At 36.8% G+C, this 23,864-nt stretch overlaps 1 protein-coding gene across 1 annotated transcript in view; it reads right to left on the bottom strand.

The window, feature by feature from the left end:
- The window catches only part of LOC104386914 (chromosome unknown open reading frame, human C8orf34), a 138,794-nt gene that overhangs the window by 35,629 nt on the left and 79,301 nt on the right, over nt 1-23,864 (bottom strand). Inside the window, exons 8-9 of the mRNA XM_009995596.1 lie at nt 22,864-22,999; nt 1,973-2,058 (exon numbers count right to left, since the gene is read on the bottom strand). Coding sequence (XP_009993898.1) covers nt 1,973-2,058; nt 22,864-22,999 — 222 coding nt within the window. The remainder of the gene's footprint in view (nt 1-1,972; nt 2,059-22,863; nt 23,000-23,864) is intronic.

Below are 23,864 nucleotides of genomic sequence, written 5' to 3'. Positions count from 1 at the left end.
CAAGAATGTGTTCTTTTCCTGCCTTATGTCATGGCTTTCACTCAAAGGCTAAGGTACTTTTCACCAAAAGAGAGTGAAACGAAACAAGGTCTGATGGAACTTACAGGCAACTGGGACTAAAGGAACACTTATCCTTTAGTGGTACTATTTCTTAATTTTCAAATTTAAAAAAAAACCACTAACAAAACACAATAGTAGATGACTTTTACAATACCCCCAACATGAAAAACATATTGGGGGCTGACAGATGTGGATTTTTACTGGATCAATTCTGTAGCAGTGTTCATCTTTTGAAACATCAGCCATTCTCCCCATTTATCTGTACAGATTAAGAGCAAGGTTTAATGTAGGACTGATCCAAGAGATGAACCTGACAGGCTTGGCATCTGTAGGGGAAGTTTGCTGTGGGGTCACTGAAGCTGCTGCTTCTAATCAAAATCAAGAACCTAGCTCTTAAAGTCTTCCCTTAGCTCTTTCCTGTTAAGCTGCCCCACAGCAAAGTGAAACAGTTCGGAGAGGTACTGCTTAGGACAGTAAAAAGAAACTGCAGCATTGAAGCAACTTGTGTTCTCCAGTATTGAGACCTGATTCCCATCTCTCATTTTTACTTACAACAAAAATAAGTCTGTCCAAGTCAGCAGGATTATACTGGAGGGAAATCAGCATACTGGTTAATTAGAACCAGATCCAGATTGCCAATGGAGTCGGTATAGTGTCTGACGCTGCAGGTGACCTTTTTACATAAGCTATTACACTGACTTTATTAGGTGGAATTGCTTTAGTAAGGCTTATTTATAAGACCTGTTAGATCAGATGTGTTGCCAATTACATCTGAACATAATTCACCTGAAATCCACACGAAAGATGCTCCAGATCATAGAATCATGGAATCATAGAATGTTAGGGGTTGGAAGGGACCTCTAGAGATCATAGAGGTCTAACAATTTCACAATTTCCCACTAACCCAGAAACAGATCATTATCTAAAGAAAGCTCAGCTTTGCTGTGCATCAGGATCTTGGTTGCATATTCTCAAATGACTGGTTTACATCAGCACTTCCCAATATATAGTTTTCTCTCAGTAAGGTCATTGGTACTGATAAGTAAGGGCAAAAAATAAATTCAAATAAACCTGGTAAGTGAAGCCTGTTAGTTATTTCTTCATCATATAATACATTCTTAGGAGGACACAGTCAAAAATTTAGTGCAACATGATGCCTTGGTTACTTCAGGTTTTCTAACTGTCTTTAGAAGTCTCTTACCATCTTCTTCTCCTACATAATACTTATTGGAAATAAATATCAAATGTAGAGAAAACAAGAATGTGCTGCATTTATAGTAAAGACTGATAGAATGGAGAGATGCCTGAGTTCTGTATCTGTGTCTAGTCTGTACCTACTTGTTAAATCCAGATGTGCTTTTTTTCAAATCAAGATGTATTACTGGCCAATCTTTTAGGGGAGGGGAAAAAAAAAAAAAAGAAAAAAAAAAAAAAAGTATATTTTGAAAGGCTGAGCACTTCTCAGAGCACCTCTTGACAGAAATTTGGCAGTACCTCACTGCTGACCTCAGTCCTTTTGTCTATGTGCTAACATGTGAACTGTCTACTAAGAATGAATTCTGGCCTAAGGAGCTCCCAAAAATATACCTAGGAATTGTTCTGGAGTGCTAATTGGTCATGATAAAAAACGTTAGGGGCTCTTCTAACAGATTTGAAGTGCAAACAATTTGGTTCAAATGCCCAGGAACACTCTCTGGAAATGCTTAATCTTCCTTTGCAGACATAATGTCTACTCTTAAATGCAAGATTTTGCTGCTTGGGGTTTTGTGGGTTTTGTTTGTTTTGGTTTTTTTGGTGTCTTCTTGTTGTTGTTGTTTGGTTTTGTTTGTTTGTTTTTGGCTTTTTGTGGTTTGTTTGTTTGGGGTTTTTTTGCTGTTGTTTTTTATGAGCAGCAAATATTTATACAACTTACCATCAGAGGCTGACACTGCTGGCTCAGATGTTTGAGATACCATAGAGACATCTTCCGGCCTTTCTGCCAAATTATCTCCTTGCAATCTAAATTGTGAAAAAATGGAACAAAAACATTTGCAACCATATTCCATAGATAAAGACACAGAACTGCGTTATGTCTGACTACATTATCTACTCACAACATTGTCCTAACTAAAAGTGTAACTTTGCTGAAAAGCCAGCATCCATGGTTCAATCACGTCATCCCAGCTTGTCTTGTAACCAAAACTAACATCTAAGAAAGTCAATGGAATCCTAGTTTGTAAGACTTATTTTAACAACAGTGGGGTTTTGATGGTATCATGTGCATATGAAACTGAAGCTTCCTTCACTACACTGAAAAATATTTTAATTGGACAGGACTGTACAGGGTGTTTGTGTCAAGGTCTCAGCTGCATGGGGCTGGAGGGTTGGCCTTGGGAAGGAGAGGCTGGGGGTGCCCTGTGCCTGAGACTGCCAATTTAATCCAGCTCTAGAAGCCCACGGCAGGACACAGCCAAGACCCTCAGCCAAAGTATTAATGCCTTGAAGAAAACATAGTTAAGGAAGAGCAATCAATGCCACACAGGCAGAAAAGCAGAGAGCAGAAAGAGTGGGAAACGTCAAGGTCAGAGGAGCAGGTGCTCCTCAATCTGGAGCAGAGACTCCCCTACAGCCCAGGGTGAGCAGCACACCAGAGCACAGATCCACTGCAGCCCATGAAGACCCACACCAGAGCATGTGGCTATGCTCTGGAGGGACTGTGGTCCATGGAGAACCCACACTAGAGCAGGTTATTTTCCTGAATGACTGCAGTCTGTGGGGAATGCCCACACTGGAGCATGTGAAAAGTGTGAGGAGGAAGGAAGCCTAGAGAGCAGTCCTTATGGACTGACCACAGCTGACCATTCCCTGTGCCCCCTGCTCAGGGGGTGAGGAAAGGTGTCTGGAGTGAAGGAGCGAAGTTGGGCCTAGGAAAGCAGGGAGGAAAGGTGTGGTTTTAGTACTCATCTTTTTGTTTGTCATTACCTAAGTCTATTTTAATTGGCAATAAATTAAACTATTTTACTCCAAACAAATTTATTTTACCCACAACAGTAATGAGTAAGCAATTTCCGAGTCCTTATCTCAACCCACAAGGTTTTTCACCCTGTTCTGTCTCCTTGTCCTGCTGAGGGCAGTGAGTGAGCGAGCAGCTGGGTGGGGAGGTTGGCCTTTAGGCAAGGTTAACCCACCACAGGGAAATACATGCAAGAATATTTTCTTCTCCTCTGTTACTTTTTAAAAGAAAAAGACAGTCATTATGGCAAACTTTGTCTTCAGGCTTTCCCCCTGCATCAGCTGACTGCAATGCCTTGACAGCAATTTACAAAAATAGTCCTTGGATCTGTTCTTTCAAATGAGCATCCCAAGAGTCTCACCATCCTTCTTCAGGCTTTTATGAATCCTAAGTACAGATTCTGTTCTGAAGAAATGGTTTGTACCTCATAACATAATATAACTGCCATTTACATAAAGGTTATCTTACCTTGAACTTATTCAGACATGAAAAGAATAAGAAAAATGCAATTCAATTTTGCAAAGCCCAGAAATCATAAAAATGCATTGAAGTAAAACCTTGGGGAAAAAACCAACTTATCTCTTTTTAAAAAGTCAGTTTCTCTCTGCATTCTCACTCTCTGCAGCAGCTCTAAACTAAACTTTGAATTAACCTTTGAAACAAAGCAGAACCCCCATATCTGCCCTATCTGAATTTCACATTTTATGACACTCAGTTATCTAATATATTTGGCTCTTAAGTCACCTATTTGCTTGTACCTTGTCAAAACCATTTTCTCTGCCCTCTCAACTTCTTTATCTCCTTCTGTTGCCCCAGGGATGGTTTATTTATGACAGAAATCTCAATTTAAATTAATAATGACTCTTACCTGAGGACGCACTTCCACAGAACACAAAACTCCTCAAGGCAACAAAAGTGTGTAACTTAGAAGCTGTAAATCTAATTCTGAAAATTACTTCTATGAATTCTTTATAGGCCTATACCTGGTTTCTAATGCTCTAATTACCAATTCTTTAAAAGCCTAACTTGTCAAACAGGCTCTTCTATAGGTGACAGTTAAACAGAAGCAAGTAACTTCAAACCATTATCAGAGAGAATTTCAAATAGGAAGAAACCAAATTGCAAATGAAATAACCATAAGAAAAAAAGGAGGATCTCAAAAATCACATCATTTTCCTTTGCATTAAAATTGACCTGTCCTCCTTCATTACATACGTGCACATGCTTACTGCAAGCACGTATTCAAGCTTATAAGGATATGCCTGGAATCACAGGGACTGAAAGTGACATACTCTTCTCTGCTGCCACTTTGATAATTTATTTGTGTTTAATTAAAAAGAAAAAAACTTCAGCCTTATCTGCTTATATTACAGTCATTAAAAAAAAAATCTCTTGAAGTAGAAGCTGCTCTTTTTAACCCATCAGATTATTCAAGATTTTAAAATACAGTCTCATTCTGAGTTTCATAAACTCAAACCAGACATGAACAACTGAAATTATTCTCAAATTATTCTAGAAATTACATTTATTTAAGTGGCCCATTGCCTCATGAAAAACATGGAAATAAATAAATTTGAATGTATCTAGTCAGAAAAGCCATTCCATATTATTTCCTTTCATAGGAGGAAATGAACGGTGAACTTGGTGGATGGATAGATGGCTGACTTATCTGGACCTCATTTTCACATCCAATTTTCAATTTATTTATGGATTTGTTATATGTGAATTTGTATTGAAATAGATTATCATGTGACTCAAGCAACAAAAAAAGGCACAAACACTATTGCTTGCCACAAAAATTCTATTACTTGGATTATTCTGATTTCTTCTTCAACCAAGTTCCCTAAAAATTACTAGCGTACTAATACTTTACGGACTGTTTCAGCTATTAGTTATTTTAATGGGAGTCTAAACTTGATACTTGATAGCTAATACTTTTTCTATACATATAATGTTTATAGTGTGATCTTTTGCTCAGAAGCCATTGTTTCAGTTCCATTCAACCAGCTGCATGTTGAAGTTTCAAGAGCTACAAAGGCAAAGAGCCTCCAGGCAAATATTTAAATTTCCTTTGACCCAGTAAGGCATTCTGTAGGACTTGCTTCACTGAAACTGCCTTGGACTTCAGGACCAAAGACATTCTGAATAAGTTCCACAGGATGGGTGCAGCAGCCATATACCAGGTATATCACTACAAGACTGTGGGTGTGTGAAATACAGTCGTGTTGCCAGTATGATTTAGGAAACTAATACTATAAGAGTATGCAAAAAGAGGACAACACTATTTCATCTAAGTTCCTTGATTGATTCACAGTATAATATCCTATATTGCCTCATCAGAGGAAGAAAACAGCAAATAGAAAGAGTTAAGATTGAAATTTTAGATTACTTTTTTTTCATCCACTATTTACAAAAGGACTTTTCACACTCCCGAACAATTTACACACAGTATTGTCTAAGAAATGGCAGTGACTAATGTCAACAAAAAGAAAACATGTTCACTTGTGCCCTGTGATAGGATGTGGGGAAATGGATTCAAACTCTAGCACAGGAAGATCCACCTCAACATGAGGAAGAACTTCTTTATTGTGAGGGCTACAGAGCACCGGAACAAGCTGCCCAGATAGGCTGTGGACTTTCAAGACCCATATGGATGCCTTTCTGAGTGATCTGCCCTAGCTGGTTTTTGTTAGTGGTTTTTTTTTGTCCTGCTCTGGCAGGGGGGTTGGACTCGATGATCTTCAGGGGTCCCTTCCAACCCCTAATATTCTGTGATGTCGATTTCTTTAGTCTTCAGATGAGGAAAGTATTTCCTCTTGACTTGATATCCGAAAAAACAATGTTTTCGAGAAATGTTTAAGATTTATCACCTTATTTAAAAATTTATATTATTTCCATGTAAGCTGCCTTCATCTACCATGTTACTTATTCTATTAGTGATGGTGCAGTATTTGGAAGTAGAAGTAACCTACCTAAAAAAAAAACCATACTTTTTTTTTTTCCCAAAAAATTCAGCCACTTAACATTTCATGAGAGAAATGAAAACTTATTTCAGCAAGCATAAATGTGATACAAAACAAATGCTGCCATTTTGATTCAGTAATACATTTGTCTAAATAGATTACTCTTTGGTATAAAATCATTCTCCTTCTAAGTGTGCACTGCTGAACTCAACCACTTAGGATGTTTTTCTTTCTTAAAACAGATTGTTGGAGAACGGGGCATGTAATCAAGATGATGATATTACAATTTGATATTTCAATACAAGTCACTTATTTTATCAGATAAAAAAAACAACAAACTGAGATTAAACTATCCTTTGAATCTCAGTTTCTAAACTGAAATGAAAATTGGGTTAATTCTGTGATTTATGATGTGTACCATCTCACTGATGAGGCTGTGTGAAATGATCTACATAACAGACCATTCTGACTAACACAATGACCACTTTTTGACCATATATTCACTATCTCCCTGGCAATTCTGAGTGAGCAACAACACCTCTAACTACATTGTTCTGTAGGATCACAACTAGCAACAGTCTTCATGAAACACTTGTAAATCCCTATGATAACAGAGGTGGAAAACAACTCAATGACATTGATTTCATCCTGCTGGCAGTGCAAGAAGCAATACCCTAGAGAAGTATCAGATACTCATTCCAACTCTAGCTCCATTTCTTGGGAAAAAAAAAAAAAAAAAAAAAAAAAAGTGAAATAAAGCAGACTAATGGCCATAAGTATTTCCACTTATTTTTGTTTTCAAGATGACAGAATTTTACAGGGGAATTTTACAGGGGTCAAATATGCAGCATGTAAGTATCTGTAACATGAATGTAGTAACAGGGACACTGTTCACCATGCAGGTGGGCTAAGGATTCAGCGCCTGGTAGATAAGCTCTGTTCAGTGGCTGCTTGGTGGAGTCCAGCTGGAAGAGACTGACCAAGTCCTCCAGAGCTGCTAGCTTCTTTTATGTCTGACCTTTCAGAAAGACCCATTCTAGCACTCTAAGAAAGGCTCTTGAGCTTTTCTAAGGGCACAACTTAACAAGAAAATGCCTCCTGGACCAATTTTATTTCCCTTCATAGCAAACTCCTCATCATCCCACCCTGCAATAACATTCCTGTGACAATCCAATCATTACTATCAGAAGAAAACACTGAGTGCGTCCTTTTCTTTCTCCTAGCATTAGCAGCTGGAAATAAACTGGCACAGTACGAGCAGTCATTCTGCACAACCAACTTTGCTTTGAGCTTAAACAGTCATCCAGCATATGGTTTGCTTCTAGATTGTACTGTCTGTTTGAATTGGATTATAGAGTCAGATGCTTCCATGTATTTGCATGTATTCTGTCAGTACTAAAGAAGGAATGAGTAGGTAGTATAAACGAATACATGCTGTAAGGCTTTTTTAAAGTCAACAATGAGATTTCCATAGAAGCAACACATACCAAATTAGATGACTTGGAAAAACTATGAGGGCTTCCCTTTTAGTTTCTAAAATTTACTTACAAGACCTTTTGCTAGTATAACACACACTACTTTATTATGCCAAAAATATTACAGTTGGAGCTATAAAATCATAGAATCACAGAACAGTTTGAGTTGTAAGGGACCTTAGAGATCATCTAGTTCCAATCCCCCTGCATGGGCAGGGACACCTCCCACTAGATCAGGTGGCTCAGAGCCCCATCCCACCTGGCCTTGAACACTTCCAGGGAGGGGGCATCTGCAACTTCCCTGGGCTACCTGTTTCAGTGTCTCACCATCCTCACACTAAATTATTTCCTCTTAATATCTAACCTAAATCTCCCCTCTTCCAGTTTTGATCCATTACTATCTACATAATTTTATCTAATTATAGCTATACAGAAGTAGACACTAGAAAGACCCTTACATAAGGAAGGTCTCTGCAATATGCAAATCTTTAAAATTACACCCACTTTTTCTAACACAGTTAACTATGACATATTTCTTAGTGATCTTCTCATGAAATTGATACTACTTTAGCAGTCTGTGTGGTGGAAATTGTCAGTATTATCTGAAAGTCAGTCCTTTCTAAAACTTGACATACTTGACAAGGATATAAATGTTGACAGTATGAGAAGCCACTTGAGTTTATTGCTCTTCTTTATTGTAATCAGCTACATAGTATGTCATTATGCTTCCTTATTCTTTTTGTGTGACAGAACTAGTGGTCTTCTTTTCAAATCTCTCTGATATCCATCAATATCCAATTCACATGAGCTATTAAGAAAACAGCTTCATGACATTATGATAATTGCTGCTTTAGAAAGGTGTTAGATTGATGACCCCACTTAGAAGCCAAAAAGAAAGAGACAAGATGATTCTACAAAGCAATTCCTTATATGAACCTAATGGACGCAAAATGGGTAATTAAGACGGTTACCTGATGAAGTGTGGGTATAGTGGGGATACAAAGAGAGAGTAATGCTAGAGGAGCTGTGATTTGCACCATCCCTAAAACAAAACAGTGGCCCTCATACAGCAGCAGAGTTTCCAGACAATAGGACTCTGGAATTAAGCTGTAACTTGGGGGAAAAGTAACAGGGAACAGCTGAGGAAGCTGAATTAAAATTGTGTGGTTTTTTTCTCCACAATTTAAACTTGGCACATATTCTAAGATTTGAAATCTGTGGAAACATTTATGCTTGAGCAAAACAGATTTTAAGAGGTAAAACGAAGTTTTGAGGACAATTATGAGTATGACTATACCTGAGTGTGTACATGACTGCAATTACAGATGCAGGACAAATTCCTACCTAAGAACTCCTCCATTTGTAGTGTATGTAGAGATACACTATGAGTGTTCCCTATATCAACACTGTTCTGTGATATTCTTAACATCAGCAGTAAATGAAATTAAACTCCATGTTATAGCAGAATGCTACAATGTAAAAAAATAATTAAATAAAAAATACACTGGTGAACATCTCACTTGCAATATTAATCAATCAGAAGGAAAAATAAAAGTTTCTTCCAAGGACTACATCAGCTTCCTAAAAAAATACTGAAAACACTTAATCACAACCACAGCTATTTTCTAACATCAGGGCTTGATGACAAGGAATAAAGTATCCTGAAAACAAAGACATGGAAACATTTCTGATACCTCATATTGAGGTATATGCTCTTTGGTATTTGTTCTTTTTGTAGACTAATTCAAAGTATGTATTATAGAGGTATTATAAATTGCCTTGGACTAATGTATAGTAGAGGTTGTGCTTTAGGAAATTTTTCTGTCAAGTCAGATACTAAATAGGACAGTAAATTCACCTGCAGAGGGTGATTTTTCACTCACACAGACAAATTTGGATTATATTTAGATTAATACTACTCTGACATCATCTTCTAGAAATATATCACTTCACTCAAACAACAAAATTCCCATTCTATTCCACACGAAAACCCAAAAACCCAAACAGATGAAAGTTTACAATTTTTGGACACTCTTCTTTAATCCCCAAATAAACAGCTCCAGGTAAATATTATAATGTGCACATGGCTCACCTCCAAATCCTGGTACATGACTGTGAGACTTGTTTTTCTTTTTAAACATAGCAAACTAGGGCTGGATAAATTTGCTTAAATTCTAGTGTTCCCCTGAGATGAACAACAATAGAAACTTTTAAATTCTACTTGAAAATGAATCCTGAAAACCTGTTATTTCACGACAATTCAAATGCTTCTGCTGGCTTTTTAGTAACAAAGAAAAATTTCTCCAGAGGCTTCAAGACAGTAGAGGGCAGTCCCCAAGGAGGAAGTGGCAAATTACATGTTTGCGAATCCCAGTTTCAGCCATTCTCTCTTCCCTGCCCTGTGACAGCTAAATTTTGGTGAATCTGAATAATTTCTGTAAAACATTTTGGTTTGCATGAATCATTATTTCCTAAAGAACACACAGCTTTTTGGAAAATTTCCAATCTGCCTTGCTGAGGACTTTGTTGCCTTCTTTTAGATAGGCATTGTGGGAAATATGGGAGTAAGCTAGAGAGCAGTAAGGCTGTTTCTGTGTTCACCCAAGATCAGTGTACATTTTTAAGGCTAAAGCTACAAAAGAAGTTCCCAACTCTGAAAAAAATAGGCAGAGTCATATTTGCATTAGAATCTTATTCAAGAAGATTTTGGCTTGTGGAATCACTGATTTTCCTTCAATTATTTCAAAATGATTTAACAATATTCTTAAAAAAACATTCTTACAAGGAGAGGCTCAAGGAACTGAGGCTGTTTAGTCTGAAGAAAAGGAGGCTGAGGGGAGACCTCATTGCCCTCTACAACTACCTGAGAAGACACTGTAAAGAAGTCAGTGTTGGTCTCTTCTCACAAGTAACTGACAACAGAACAAGAGGAAATGGCCCCAAGCTGTGCCAGGGGAGGTGTAGACTAGATATTAGGAAGAACTTTTTCACTGAAAGGGTTGTCAGATACTGGAACAGGCTGCCCAGGGAAGTGGTTAAGTCACTATCCCTGGATGTGTTTCAAAGTCATGTAGATGTGGTGCTTGGGAATACAGCTTAGTACTGCACTTGGTAGAGTAGGGTTAATGGTTAGACTCAATAATCTTAAAGGTCTTATCCAACTTAAGTGATTCTATAATTCTATGATTCTAAATCCTAACAAATACTTCAGTGATTTACAGTTAGTTTCTTTATGCAGTAGTTATTACTTTGGATAAAAAATGGTAATATACATGATGTAAGATTAATGAAAATCATGAACTTATTAACAAAAGAAACTTATTAAAAATATAACTTTTTTTTTTTTTTGCAACAAAGCAAAATTTCAGTCAGAGATGAGGAAAAGGATAAATTTGCCTTTTTTTTCCCCTTTCAAACATCTGCTTCCTTTCTGTAATTTAAAACATTACATCTACATGTAACATCTCCCTATGATATCCCTGTAATACTGAATTATAATTTCCCTAGAAGAAATACATAACTCGAGGGAAGTTATGGAAACAGAGATCAGACAACAAAAGTCTTGAAAGCCTCCACATGCTTTTAGGATACATTGAATGTTTTCTTGCACCTTTCCCTAGCAACCTCAACACCACACCAGTAACAGTACCCCAAGCTTTATAATCATCTGTTCTGACTTGCCGATAATGCGGCGACTTTACTTCATTCTTTGTTCTCAAACATACTGATCCAAATTCTGATCTCATGTACCTTGACTTATTTTCTCCACAAGTTCTGGACTCCTTTATACTCATGTAAAAACATAAGCTTCTCCTAAATACAAAGCCAGGAACTTCTGACCTAGTTCATTTGTTCTACTAATGTCTTTGACAAAAATTAAAATATTATTCACAGGTACAATGACAAAGAAATGTCAGTTTTCCAGTATAGACTACGCCAGTAAATAGAATGGCAAAATTATATTAAATAAATATTATTCAACAAAAGTACTCTTTCACTGGTAAAACTCTCCACCTGCTTTAGCTACATACTCCAGTTTCCTCATGAAGATTAGATTTTAAAATAAGTTTATACCAATTTCAGATCACTAAACTACAGAAGAAAAATGTCTTACAACTATGGGGGAAAACAACAGAGGATTGTGAATTCAGTGAATAAAGAGAGTGGTTGGCACCTCTCAAGTCTGAAGTAATAATGAGAAACCTGTGCACCATGTCACCTTGTTACATTAAAAAAATCAGTGTCACTTCTTCTCTTCCTACCATAGACTAAATTACAGGAAGCATCTGCATTGAAGAGAAATGAAGCATGAGGACTATCAGATTATCCTGCAGAACATAAACCAGGAAGGCAAACCTTTCCAAAATTAAACTATAAGACTACATGAATAAACACAAAAATTTAACAAAAATTCTGAATAAAAGGTAGGAATATAAACTTTGTGATATTGAGCGTGCTCCCCAACAGAGATTTATAATTCCTTTAAATCCATTTTAAAGAAGTGGTACAAAGCTTTCAGATAGGAGTATGTTGTTACTACCATCAATTCTATTTATGTGAGATATACAGCATTCATAGTCTGAGTTTGACCCTGATCTAAGATATAGTTAACCTAAAATAACTCCATTTTCAATTATATTATTTGGAACACAGTCTAGTTTCTTACTTTTGCACTTGCTTTCTTAAGGACACTATTTCTCCCTGCTTGTGCACTAAAACACAGTAAATTATTTGAAAATGCATAAAAGCTGTAGTTTAAAATGGATTTTGGTAGAAGCCCATTCTCTTTTCTGCAAATTAAAAGCATTATTTTCCAGTCACTACTGAAGATTTTTATGGAAAGTTTCCATGTTACCAACACGTAATTGACAGCCAAAATGTTTTCAGCTGGTAAAGTTAGAACATCTACTTGCTGAGCAAAACATACACATCGACACATCAACACATGATTGAACAACAAAATGATTGTTTCTGTGTGTTGTTTGTCTTTTCAAAATTTCTGAATGCAAGTCTTTGTGCATTTAAATAAGCATGGTCTGCAGCTATTTCTGAGGAGAACCAAAAGTGGAAATATATTTCCCAGAGTACGGAATCCATAAAGAGACTGAATTATCTAATCCTTTTACAAGATGTGGAATTAAGCCATTCTTACGGCAACCTTTTATCTGCTGCTGCTTCAAACCATTATCTCACAGGAGAAAAATTAGTCTTTGTCAGTCTTTTCAGACTTCACACTCTTTTTTTTCACCATTTTTTCTAGGACCTGTGAAAGAGTTTTGTGTGTGCGTGCATGTGTGTCTTTAAGAGCTATATTAAACTGTTATCCAGAGCCTCAAATTATGACCAGCAAGCTTCCCCAAGCTCACACTGTCCTGCCTTCCTCCCTAGATCATTTGCATCCAGAAGCAACTGCTATTGCTGATACACATCACAGTTTAGCACCAAACAGAAAAAAATGTATAAACACTGGAATAAAGAATTCATTTACAAAGCACATATCAAAGAGAGGAAATGAAAAGGAAGGGGGAAAGCCTAGGGAAAGCACTTGTCTTTTTAAATTACTGAGAGGGTTAAATGTGTTTTGTAGGGTAAAAGAGAAAAAGATGTCTTGAGAAGATCTGCAAATGAAGGACGGGATGAAATCGGTGTTACCCTCTTTTAAATTGTGACAGTAAAATTGTTTTCAAGACTAGACAAAATAATATTACTTCTATTTTCAAATATGCTCCTGCTGCTTTCATTATTACAAATCAAGGCTGGTACACTTAAAGGAACTAAAACATCTTTTAAGTCTATTTTTTCTTAGAATTTTTCAACTGCATTTTTAAATGTTTACAAGTATACCCGCCTCCTCATACCAGCTCTATCTTTTTACAACCACCATGAAATTAAAAAAAAAAAAAAGCTACCATTGAACAATATTCTTATAAAAGATGTTATAGTGACAGATAATTAATTCACATCATCTTATACCATATTCTTCCTTCATAACCAAAACATGATACTAATTCCCTGTCAGTAAAGCTACAGTAGGGCTCTTTCCAGATGAACTTGGTGGACCACATTTCAAAAACCAGTCCTATCATGAGAACAAAACGTTAGTATGTGTCCTGGTTTGAGCCAGGATGAAGCCAATTTTTCTTTTTACTGATTTTTTTTTTTTTTCCTTCAGTAAGCTTTCTTGTAACTAGCAACAGTGTGTTCTGCTAGGCTGATAAGACAGTGGAATGTTTTTCTAACTACTGAGGCTTCAAGGCTGCACCTGCACTCTGCTGGCTCAGACACTATGGGGAGATCTGTGCCCCCCCCGTAGGAGGCTGAGTTAGACAGACAGCAAAATTGGCCAAAGATATTCCATTCCATATATCTACGTAAGCTCAGAGGAAGGTCAGAGATCACAGAAGACAACTTCCTTCCTTCTTCTTTCTCCCCTTCTCTTCCGTCCATGGCCAGCGTCCAGGGAGGACTCTGTTCATCCATCACCGTCGATCCTCAGCCTTGATCTCTCGTGACCCCCATAACTCTCTGCTCTGTTCCAGCAGCAGCTCCGGGATTCCTCGGGACTCTTCCCAGTTCAGGGAAGTGCTGTGGGAGTTCCTGGGGTGGGGGGAGGCGAGAGGCTTTTGCCCATACCTGAATATATTTGTATATAATTGTATATATTTTCTTGTATAATTCATTAGTGTTTTAATTAAAGCTGTGTAGTTTAGTTTTCAATCCGGCCAAGTCTCTCTCTTTTTCTCTCTCCTTCCCTACCTGGGTTGGGGGGAGGGGGGATCGAGAGCATTGTTGTCGGACCTGAGTCAAACTGTGACAGTATGTATGTATAAGATGCAATTCACATGTAAATTTTAGGTACCTAGAGAACACATTTCAAGAATAAGTCTATTTTCACTAACATGAAAACACTTGTCTTTCTTCAGATTTCTTCCATTTCTCTTATGCTGATTGGCCATTACTTATGTCAAGACCAGTAAGCCTACGCCACATGTGCAGTCTTTAAGGAAATAAAATAGCTGTTAAATCAAACTCAGACAGAAATGCTCCATCTCTGAAAATACTGCATAAAGCAAGGACACAGACACACATTGTTCCTTTTAAAGGGATATATACTTCATCTGAACATACTGGTTTCTTCACAGCTTATACAATTTTTGATAGCAGACAATGTTTTTATTATCACAGTACTTTGTGGAACTTCTGAGAAGTCTGAAATTATTGCTTGGAGGTTTTATTCAATGGTAAATTCTGGTAAAAAAAGAGGGAAGAACGAAGTCTGATCCTCCTGGGATTTCTGAGTACTTGATATAAATCTCCTGTCTGATACTGTTTCCTTCCCAAGACACGTCTAATATTTTGAAAAAAAGAGAGACCTTGGGACATTATTTTGAAACACATATTCGCTGGGAGTTAGCCATGACACTAACTAAATTTTGCTACTAAGAATGGTAACATCTTAGAGGTCAAACTTCAACCCACGAACTCAAAAAATCATTCGAAATCACAAAGATTTTCTCCATTTTGCATACAGTAAGATGTTGAGAAAGGAACACAGGTCAGTGAAAGAAAAAGCAAGCCAGTGTGTTACTCTTACAACTTAAATCAACTGGTTAGTTCTTAAAAATGTGTCTTCTGTCTCTGATAACAAAAAGAACCAGTAAAAACATGTTCTGAATTATTTTTTTCTTTACTATCTATCTATTTTTTGAAAGACTGAGTAAGATACAAAAGTGTTACACTGCTCCAGAAAAGGAGACCTGAAGTGGTTTATTTTAGCTGTATTTAGCACTTACAAAATCAAGGCAAGACAATGAAAGACAAGATTGTGACTATTTACACTTCAAAGCTAGGCAAATTAATGACTGTCCAGATTCAACTCAGCCAAAAAGCTAAATTAAAATTTTTTTACTGATTTTTTTGACATGACTATTTTTTTTGCTATTCGTTTCAGCTTTCTATCTCACAAGTTCTAGGTAGCAAAATTAAAACTATAGGTTTTCTCCAACATTTTCCAAAGTGAAGGGGGATTAAAAAATTTATAAAGCACCACTATACAGAGCTTCACTTGCTTGTTTGCAACTCTCAAAGGAAAAAAGATGCAAACAAAGCACTTTGTTTTGGAAAAAGTCTGAAGTTGGCACAAACAAACATGATGAAAATTCAGGTCTTTGAAACAAGACGTCTGATAAAACAAAGGTTACAAAAGAGAAAATAAAGGGGAAAAAAAAGAATTAAAAATAGTGACACGAGTAATCTGAAATGTTTAGTGCTTTCTTGTCTGTAAGAACAGCCACTTAGAAATAGGAAGACAGAAAGCCAATGAAATGCAATACAGGAAAGAAAAAATCTGTTTATATAATAAAATAAATTTGGTATTATTTGAAGATGTAAACTTCCTAACATTCTGTGTGTGAACTCCAATCAGAGAATTTTTCCCCCAGAACTATTTCTGAACCAATCACTTTAGTTTGGAAACATTTTTTTCCCTTGGTACTTTTAAGTCATTTGTTCCAAATATTCAGGAATATTAACAAACTAGAAGTTTCTGCCAGAAACTGAGTCACTAAGCTGGCCTTACCACTACTGGACAGACATAAAATAAACTATTCTTCATGCAAATACATGTACCAAACGACACATATACCTGTATCCATTTGCCAGTATTACATCACATTGTACAGAGCCAAACCAGGGGTTATATGGAGGATTTGAGAGATTATTCTTTCTGACACATCCGTATATTAATAATTAGAAATAGAAGTTGTATGACACAATATCATCCTGTTTCCTACCTTTCTGCTGCATGACTGGACAGTAATTAGCCACTTCCTTTAAAAAAGTACAGGTTTTAAAGTTATTTGCACATGGGAAAAGGATAAAAACATTTATAAAACCCACAAATGAGAAAAATACAAATCCTAGGGGCTTCTTTGTTACATTTCTTTGTGTAAAAGGCTACACTCTAGTAAATTCAAAAGCCATTTAAATGTACAAAAGGAAATTTTTACCTAAAATCAACCATGGAGAATAAAGCTAGCAGAAAAAAAAAAGAAAAAAAAGGATCATAATAATTCAAAATCACAGAATGTCAGAGCTTGACCCTCTTTTCACCCCATCTGCTCAGCTTCTATCCCTATGCTGCGTGGTGCAGCACCCACTCCCTGACACCTTTCTGTCCCCACCTGAGGACTTAGACTGGGATTGCATGCCCTAGACAAGATAGGAGAATTCATACGACTTCAAAGACAAGTCAGCCATCTCAATGGTTTCTGGGCAGCAAACCAGATAACAATGAGAGCAGACCAGCCATAACCAATATGGAATGGACCTAGTAAAGAGCTGAAGTTGAGGAAGCTCAGTAATCTTCCTTCCTTCATTTAAGGAGGTCTTCCAAGAGTCCATAATATTCAACTACTTTTTAAATTTAGACTTTTGTCTTCCTCACAGGGGTAATTATTTTTATTATTTTTTTCTCTTTGCTGTCTGAAGTTTCCATAGTGATATATATGGACAGTAAATACAGTAACATGGCTTGTTTAACAGCCGTTTTTTCTCTGTTTACAGTAATCTGATTTTCTCCTTCTCATAGTTAAATGAGATCTACTTGTCAAGCTTCAGACAAGATTTTCTGCACCGCTCATTATCAAATTTCCCACCAAATGCTTCTTAATGACCTCAAGTCTCATTAGTATTTTTACGGTGTTTGTGATACTCAGATAAATCATCTCCATACAAACTCCTGTTTTGTAAAAATCAAAAATGGTTGAAGCTAGATGAACACCAGAGAATTCCTCAGCCAAACAATTCCTATTATTTTCTAGAGAGGTAGATCATGGCCAATTCAGACAATAATTCTATTCTGCCCATAATTATTCTGCAATTTATCACAAACTGTACCTGGTTCCTTCAATTGTTTTGATTCCTCCCATACATGAACTCATGGCTCTTGAGTTACGAATATCTGCTTAAAGTCCAGTGATGTATTTCAGAGAACATACAAACAATTATTAAATTTCACATGGTAGTGTATAGTTTATATGAGTATGGCCCAAGTATGCATGGAAGTGGGAGAGAACACACTGCAGAAAACCTGGCTTTCTAAAATGCTGTAAAAATCTAGATGGTTAAAGAAAGGTTAACTGGCCTTGGTAAATAAACAAGCTGATTTGAAGACAGGAGGACAAGACATATTAAAGGATTCAGAGACAGAGATGATGAGCAGGGCACAATGAAGATTTCACAGGCAAGGCAAAGTGACGTGAGAATTTTGGAGTATTTTTTCCAAACAATGTTTTCAGAGAGCATCTGTAAATGGTAGCATGCACAGAGCATCTCATTTATTCTACATTAGCAACTCAAGCACACAAGTTACTTCACTTGAAATGTACTCCACATGCCAACAGTGATGGTTTAAAAAGCCACGATTACTGTTTTAATGTACTTTGTTCATATCCGTATGTTTGATTCCTCTACTACGTTAAAAGGCCTTAGGACTTTTGCCCTAGCTTGTCCTAAATTATTAGCTAAAATAATGCATCTCAAACCTACATTTGTATGCAGCTAGTGCTCCTTCCCAACATTCTTGTTCAGAAGCCTTCAAGCTTGTGGCACAGTATGTTTTCTATAATCCCATTTCTTTTTTAATCACATGCAACCCCTTTTTTGTATTCTATTGATGTTAAGAAGAATGAATGCAGCCCTTGCGCTATTAAAAACAAAAAGCTTCTTACTTCCAGGAATGCATTGGCAAGACTCCACAAGAACAAGATTTAACTTCTGAGCATGGCAGTGGGCATACAAGGCTAATGGGTGGTCCTTACAATAAAGAGAAAGAAAGAAAGAAAAAAAAAAAAAGAAAACCCCCTAAAATTCATTCAGTAGTACATTAATATTATCTTACTACTTATGCTTGATTAAATTATTGCAAAACACTCAATGTGCAAGTCAGAATACATGAGAAAATATAGAAGTGGGGTTTGGCTTTTACAAGTTGTCATTTAGATCTTTACGTAACCCACATGAGTTTTGCTTATGTGTGAGGATGTCTTATGATTCATCGGCCAAACCTGAAATTGGGTTTTTTTGCCTTTATGTCATAAAGGATTCACAAAATCATGCTACAGAATGAGTCTGTTCTCTAAGTCAGTCAGACTGGTTGTGCTCTCAGATGAAGAAGGATTTTTTATTATAATAATTTTGCTCAAATGATCTAAATCCAGATGAACTGTACAAAAAATGTCTTTGATAATTTTCTGGACTACATAGCAAAAAGCAAACCTTCCAAATACAGAGGTTTTATAGCTTGCTTTCTCTATCTATAAACCTTGTTCTTTTCCACCTTGTGAATGATGTCACCCCTTTATTTAGATGACTTAATACGCTGCTTAACTTGCACTGTAGTCCAAGAGGAGCTATGGGAATAACATTGTTCTGTTGCTACTTGCCCATTTGAAAAACCTCTTAAAACTGTTACCCATCTGCATTTCGCTCATCGTGTGTGAAACATCGATGCAGAAAACAGTAAGCCCTCTGTTCCTTACAGCGATATTCCAGTCTACAAACCAATTCATACTCCAGGAGAATTAAGCCCTCCTTTTATTTCTCTTTCTCTCTCTTGGTTTTTTGTGGGTTTGGTGGGGATTATCTTTGGTTGGCTTGGGGGGAACTATGGGGTTTTTTTAATCATAAGCTGTAAAAATCAACTTGGGGTGCTAGCTTGAAAGACTCCCCCATCAAAGATGTCTGGGTGGAGAACTTTACCTTTACAGCTGCCCTGGGCAATACAAACCAAAGTATTTGATATGTTTTGTAACAAAGTAGATTTTTATCTCTAACTATAGTCACTCCTATTTGACATTCTTTTTTAAGATCTTCCTCTGACATTCTGATAAACACTGAATCAGAATCAGGAGTTCAAAGGGAAGAACTATTACTGTGCAGGGTAATAGCCTAGTGACAACCAGAAAACCAGCTACACAGAACATTAAATGCTAGTTTGAGCTAACTGCCAGTTACTAGCAAAAGAATAAGGCAATACTGACAGAAAAAGAGGGAACCAGAAGCTGCTAGTATTGTCCCACTATTATTAAGTCCTAGAATTTGGGTCCTGATTTTCTCATATACTTGAGTGGTACAAAGAGATGGAGCTTAATTGGAGCTAAATTAAGTACAATGAGAAACTTCTCCATATGAGGTTCACTCAATTCTTCTCAGTCACTGTACTCCCATTTTTAGCCCATTTGTAGGAAGCTATAGAAGCCACAAAAGAGAGGTGACATATTGCTGCACTATATCCTACTGCAGGGGCTCTCAGAGGGCATACAAGATCAAACCAGCACTCCCCTCAGGCTAAAGTAATCTACACATAGCCATAGACCTGGCCCATCTAATTCTCAAATAGCGAGGGAGCTCTAATGATCAAGGGCAAGAAAATGTAATCCTAGTAGCAGAACTTTAATGAAGAAGTAGGATGGAACTTTAATAAGATTATGTCATTTCCAAGTGAGACCCAAAAAATTAAGCCAAATTTGAGCGAGTACTGAGGAATCCCATTGTTTTAAAACAGCCCTGTCAGGAGAGCCCTAATAAGTCCAAGGAAGTGAGGAACCCTCTGGAGGAGGTATCATAGAAAATAAGTTGACTTGAGAATAATCACAGCAGAGCTTTTTTGTTTGTTGTTCTGTTGGGTTTTTTTAATACATCAAGGTGAAAGAACTAGATTATGCAGATGCAAGAATAAAATTAAACTTTTTGTCTAAGCCAAGAAGCACATTTCCTAACATTTGGAACTCCATGAATCAAATTTCCAGTAAAAAGTCATATTGCTCCTACAGACAGCTAAAATACTTTTATCAAACGCAATTTGGTAATCTGATTTAACAAGCCCTATTATCTACAGAACATCCACTGCCATTAGTAGCTCCATTCATTTCAAATCACTTTGTACAACCAAAAAAGGGGTAAAATTAAGAGACACCTGTTCAGTTGTAACCAGAAGCATGCATACAACTTACACTGACTTTTTCTTTCAATTTTATTCAAATGTATCTACAATCAAATCCCATAGTATTTATATATAAATGGTTCGGCACACAAGACTACTTAGAGAATATGAAAAAATATTTTTTATAAACAAATAAATACAGCAATAGGTTCAGTATTATGATCTTACAATAAAATATTAGGCTTTGTCATAACAATGGAGACAAATGCCCACACTGAGAAACTTCCATAGAGATTACCCAAATACTCAGGCTGTGATTTTATAGCATGGCATTTTCAATGGTTATATCACTAAATAACAGAAAACTGAATTGCTCTTGAAATCAAACAAGGAAAAAACTTGTCTTTGTGTCCTTGAAGCCACTTGCTTCATGCAACTCTCCCTACCCATTACTTCAGTTACTGAAAGAAGGCATTGGACAAATTTGCAGTGAAGGTATCAAAAGAGAGAGATAACTGCACTAATAATTCATGTCTTGAAGTAAGAGGAAAGGTGCCCTCAAACTCAGTAAGAAGGAACACTCCAAAAGAATAGACAGACTTCATGATCTTGAAGAAATAATGCTAGTTTGCTCGCTACTGAATACAACAGCAATACCAGTTTCTCTCTTCTGATTTCCCTTGACATGATGTCCTGAAAGTTACTGGTGTATTTTTAATTCCTTCAGAGTTTAAAGAAATTGCTAAACTGCAACAAAAGTGTAAAGAACCCCAAGTCTAGGAGGTATCATCCCATTCCTCACCAACTCCTTAAACCAGGGATGGAATAAAACAAAGATGTATGGGTGAAATAAAACACTACTTTGCCGTCTCAGATAAATAAGTGACAAAAGGGGATTTTATGAGATCTTTCTCTCACAACTCGTATTTTAGACTGCAGAGTCATATAGTACAGCCAGTTAAAGGGCAACAGCAATAGCCAAAGTTGCTAGGTTTGGCTCAAGATCTGAGCCATTTGTTCCCCGGTGTGCAGAGTTGAGAGAATATTTAGTATCTTGGCACCTGCTGTTAGCGGCTACGTTAGGGAATTTAAAATTTAATTAACCTTCATGGTAATCCATACACGATGTAATGTAAGTTCAAAAAGACCAAGAAGAAAAATCAACGTTTTTATTTTCCTTACCGTTCTCCTTGTTAATCCATGGACAAAAAAAAGGTGCCACATTTTCATGTAGCTAGTTGTTTGGAAATGGTTTACAACATAAGCAATTTGTTTCTTCTGAATTGGGAAGAATCCCATGACTAGCATGTTTGCTCTTTTCCTAAAGCATAAGGCCACACAGCTGACAGCAAAACTATCTAGAATTTCAAGGCCATCCCGTTCCTGCACCTCTGACAGTACTGTGAGGTGAAGTTCCCTGAGGCTCCACAGCCCTGCTAAAGAGATGCTATTGCATGGGTGATTCATTATGCCTGTAGTTACGCTAACAGAGCATTAGAAAATGTTTTGAAGCCCCTCTTCCTACATAAGTGCCTTTTAAAAGTAGTAATTTACAAGCAAAATGGATAAAAAGTAAAAACGTAGGGTGGCATATGGCCAAACTTTTGACTTAATTTCACCACGGGTTGCTTTTTATTTACAAGGGGCTAATCCCCTCTCAAACTACACAATAGAGCAGCCATTGGCAAAGGCAGGCAGATAAAATTGGCATGCCTCTGTATTGTTCTTGCTAATCTGAACCATTAACAGAGGGGTGAGAAGGCTAGTTTTGTCATTTAAACAGGCTTAAATCCTTTCTCCAAATGAGCTTTTGTCTACATAGAAGAATGTACCTAGGAAATTTAAGGGGCTTCTGTTAGTGTTGCATTCTCAAGTAGACTTGGCTACAGGAATACCAACCAGTTTATTTGGCCCTCATACTGTAAATGCAAGAATGATTTCCACCTGTCAAAACCAAAAGGGCTTCAATCTGATTAAATTATTCTAAGAGGTGAAACAGGATGAAATTATAAAGTGCTAAGAAGCAAGTTTTTTGAAATCCTGATCTGCACCTGGGCAACTAAATCTCCATTTATACAGGTGCTTTTCAAATTGGATTTGAACCTTTGAATTCCCCGATTCGTCCCCTGAAAAACCACAGAAGTTCAAATAACTAATGAAATTCAGAGACAGAAAGGCTTAAAATAGTTTCAAGCTGTGAAGTAAGACCTAAGACTAACTATGTTCTTTGATTCATTGTTGATGCGACATATCAAGCATAAACATAAGTTGCACAACCCAAATGCAAGAGGTCATAGGGTAGTCGGTAGCTAAGTAATTATTTTTAGCACAGAAGAGGTCATCACCTGGCCCATAAGCACCATACATAGCTGAAAACCTGGGGAAAATAATGTATAGGTTAGCATAATCTGGTTTGGTTTTGCTTTTTACCTGGCACATCTTGCACAGATATTCAGCGTGACCTTTGCTTGAGGCTCGGCCGTATGAGCACTTCGAGTTTGATTGAATTTGCTCCCAGAAGACATCACACTTGTGACTCCTTCCATTCTTAGATCATCAAGATCCTCTGCAACAAGACAGAACGACTGGATGAACAGACAATTAAATTTTGTAGCAGTAAAGGTGCTTCACCTGTAGAATCACTAAAGAATAGAACAACTGAAAATTCAGGAAGAAAACACACAGTGACTTGTATAAAAAAATGAAAACACATTTTAAGAGATTTAATTTGTATGTATTATCATCCTGTTCCTTGAATAATATTCAGTACCATTTCTACTTCAAACAGTGCTGCATATTTTTTCAATCTTTATTTCTGATTTATTTATAAAAATCTTGTCAACAAGACATACTGTCCAATAACATCATTTGACATTGGGCATATTGTATTTGAAGATAAAACATATTTTTTTTAGTGTAGGCTCCTGCTCTTGTGTTTTTCATCATCACTTAGCAATAAAACAAAATTGCTAAAGTGAAAGTACTAAAACCCAGAAAAATGTGACATGGATACAGAGATCACATGGAAAGATAATGTGCATACTTAAACCCACTATACTGCTGTAATATCTAGGCAACTCATAATAATAACTGGATTTTGGCTACTGTAAAATCATTCCCATTTTGCAGGAAGGGAGCTGAGCGTCTCAGAGATTTTTTTTGCCCAAGATCACACCGGAATAGTGTAGCTCAATTAGGCTGTAAACAAATTCTCTTGGTTTACAGTAATGACATTCTTTAGAGATAAACTGTACATTTTTTGCTAACACAAAATAGGCAGTTCTGTACACCTAATGTATCTATAAAACCCAATTTTAATTTGTTTATAACTTACTTAGGTTCTAGCTGAAAGGTAAACAAGCAAAACATTGACTAGACTGCAATTAAATGAGCATCAACCATTCCATATACTGACTGATGCATGTGGCTTA

The sequence above is a fragment of the Chaetura pelagica genome, unplaced genomic scaffold, assembly GCF_000747805.2.
Source record: "Chaetura pelagica isolate M959 unplaced genomic scaffold, ChaPel_1.0 scaffold83, whole genome shotgun sequence".
In the NCBI taxonomy this organism is placed as follows: domain Eukaryota; kingdom Metazoa; phylum Chordata; class Aves; order Apodiformes; family Apodidae; genus Chaetura; species Chaetura pelagica.
The sequence above is the reverse complement of the archived record's forward strand: the minus strand, read 5'-3'. Positions and strand labels throughout refer to the sequence as shown.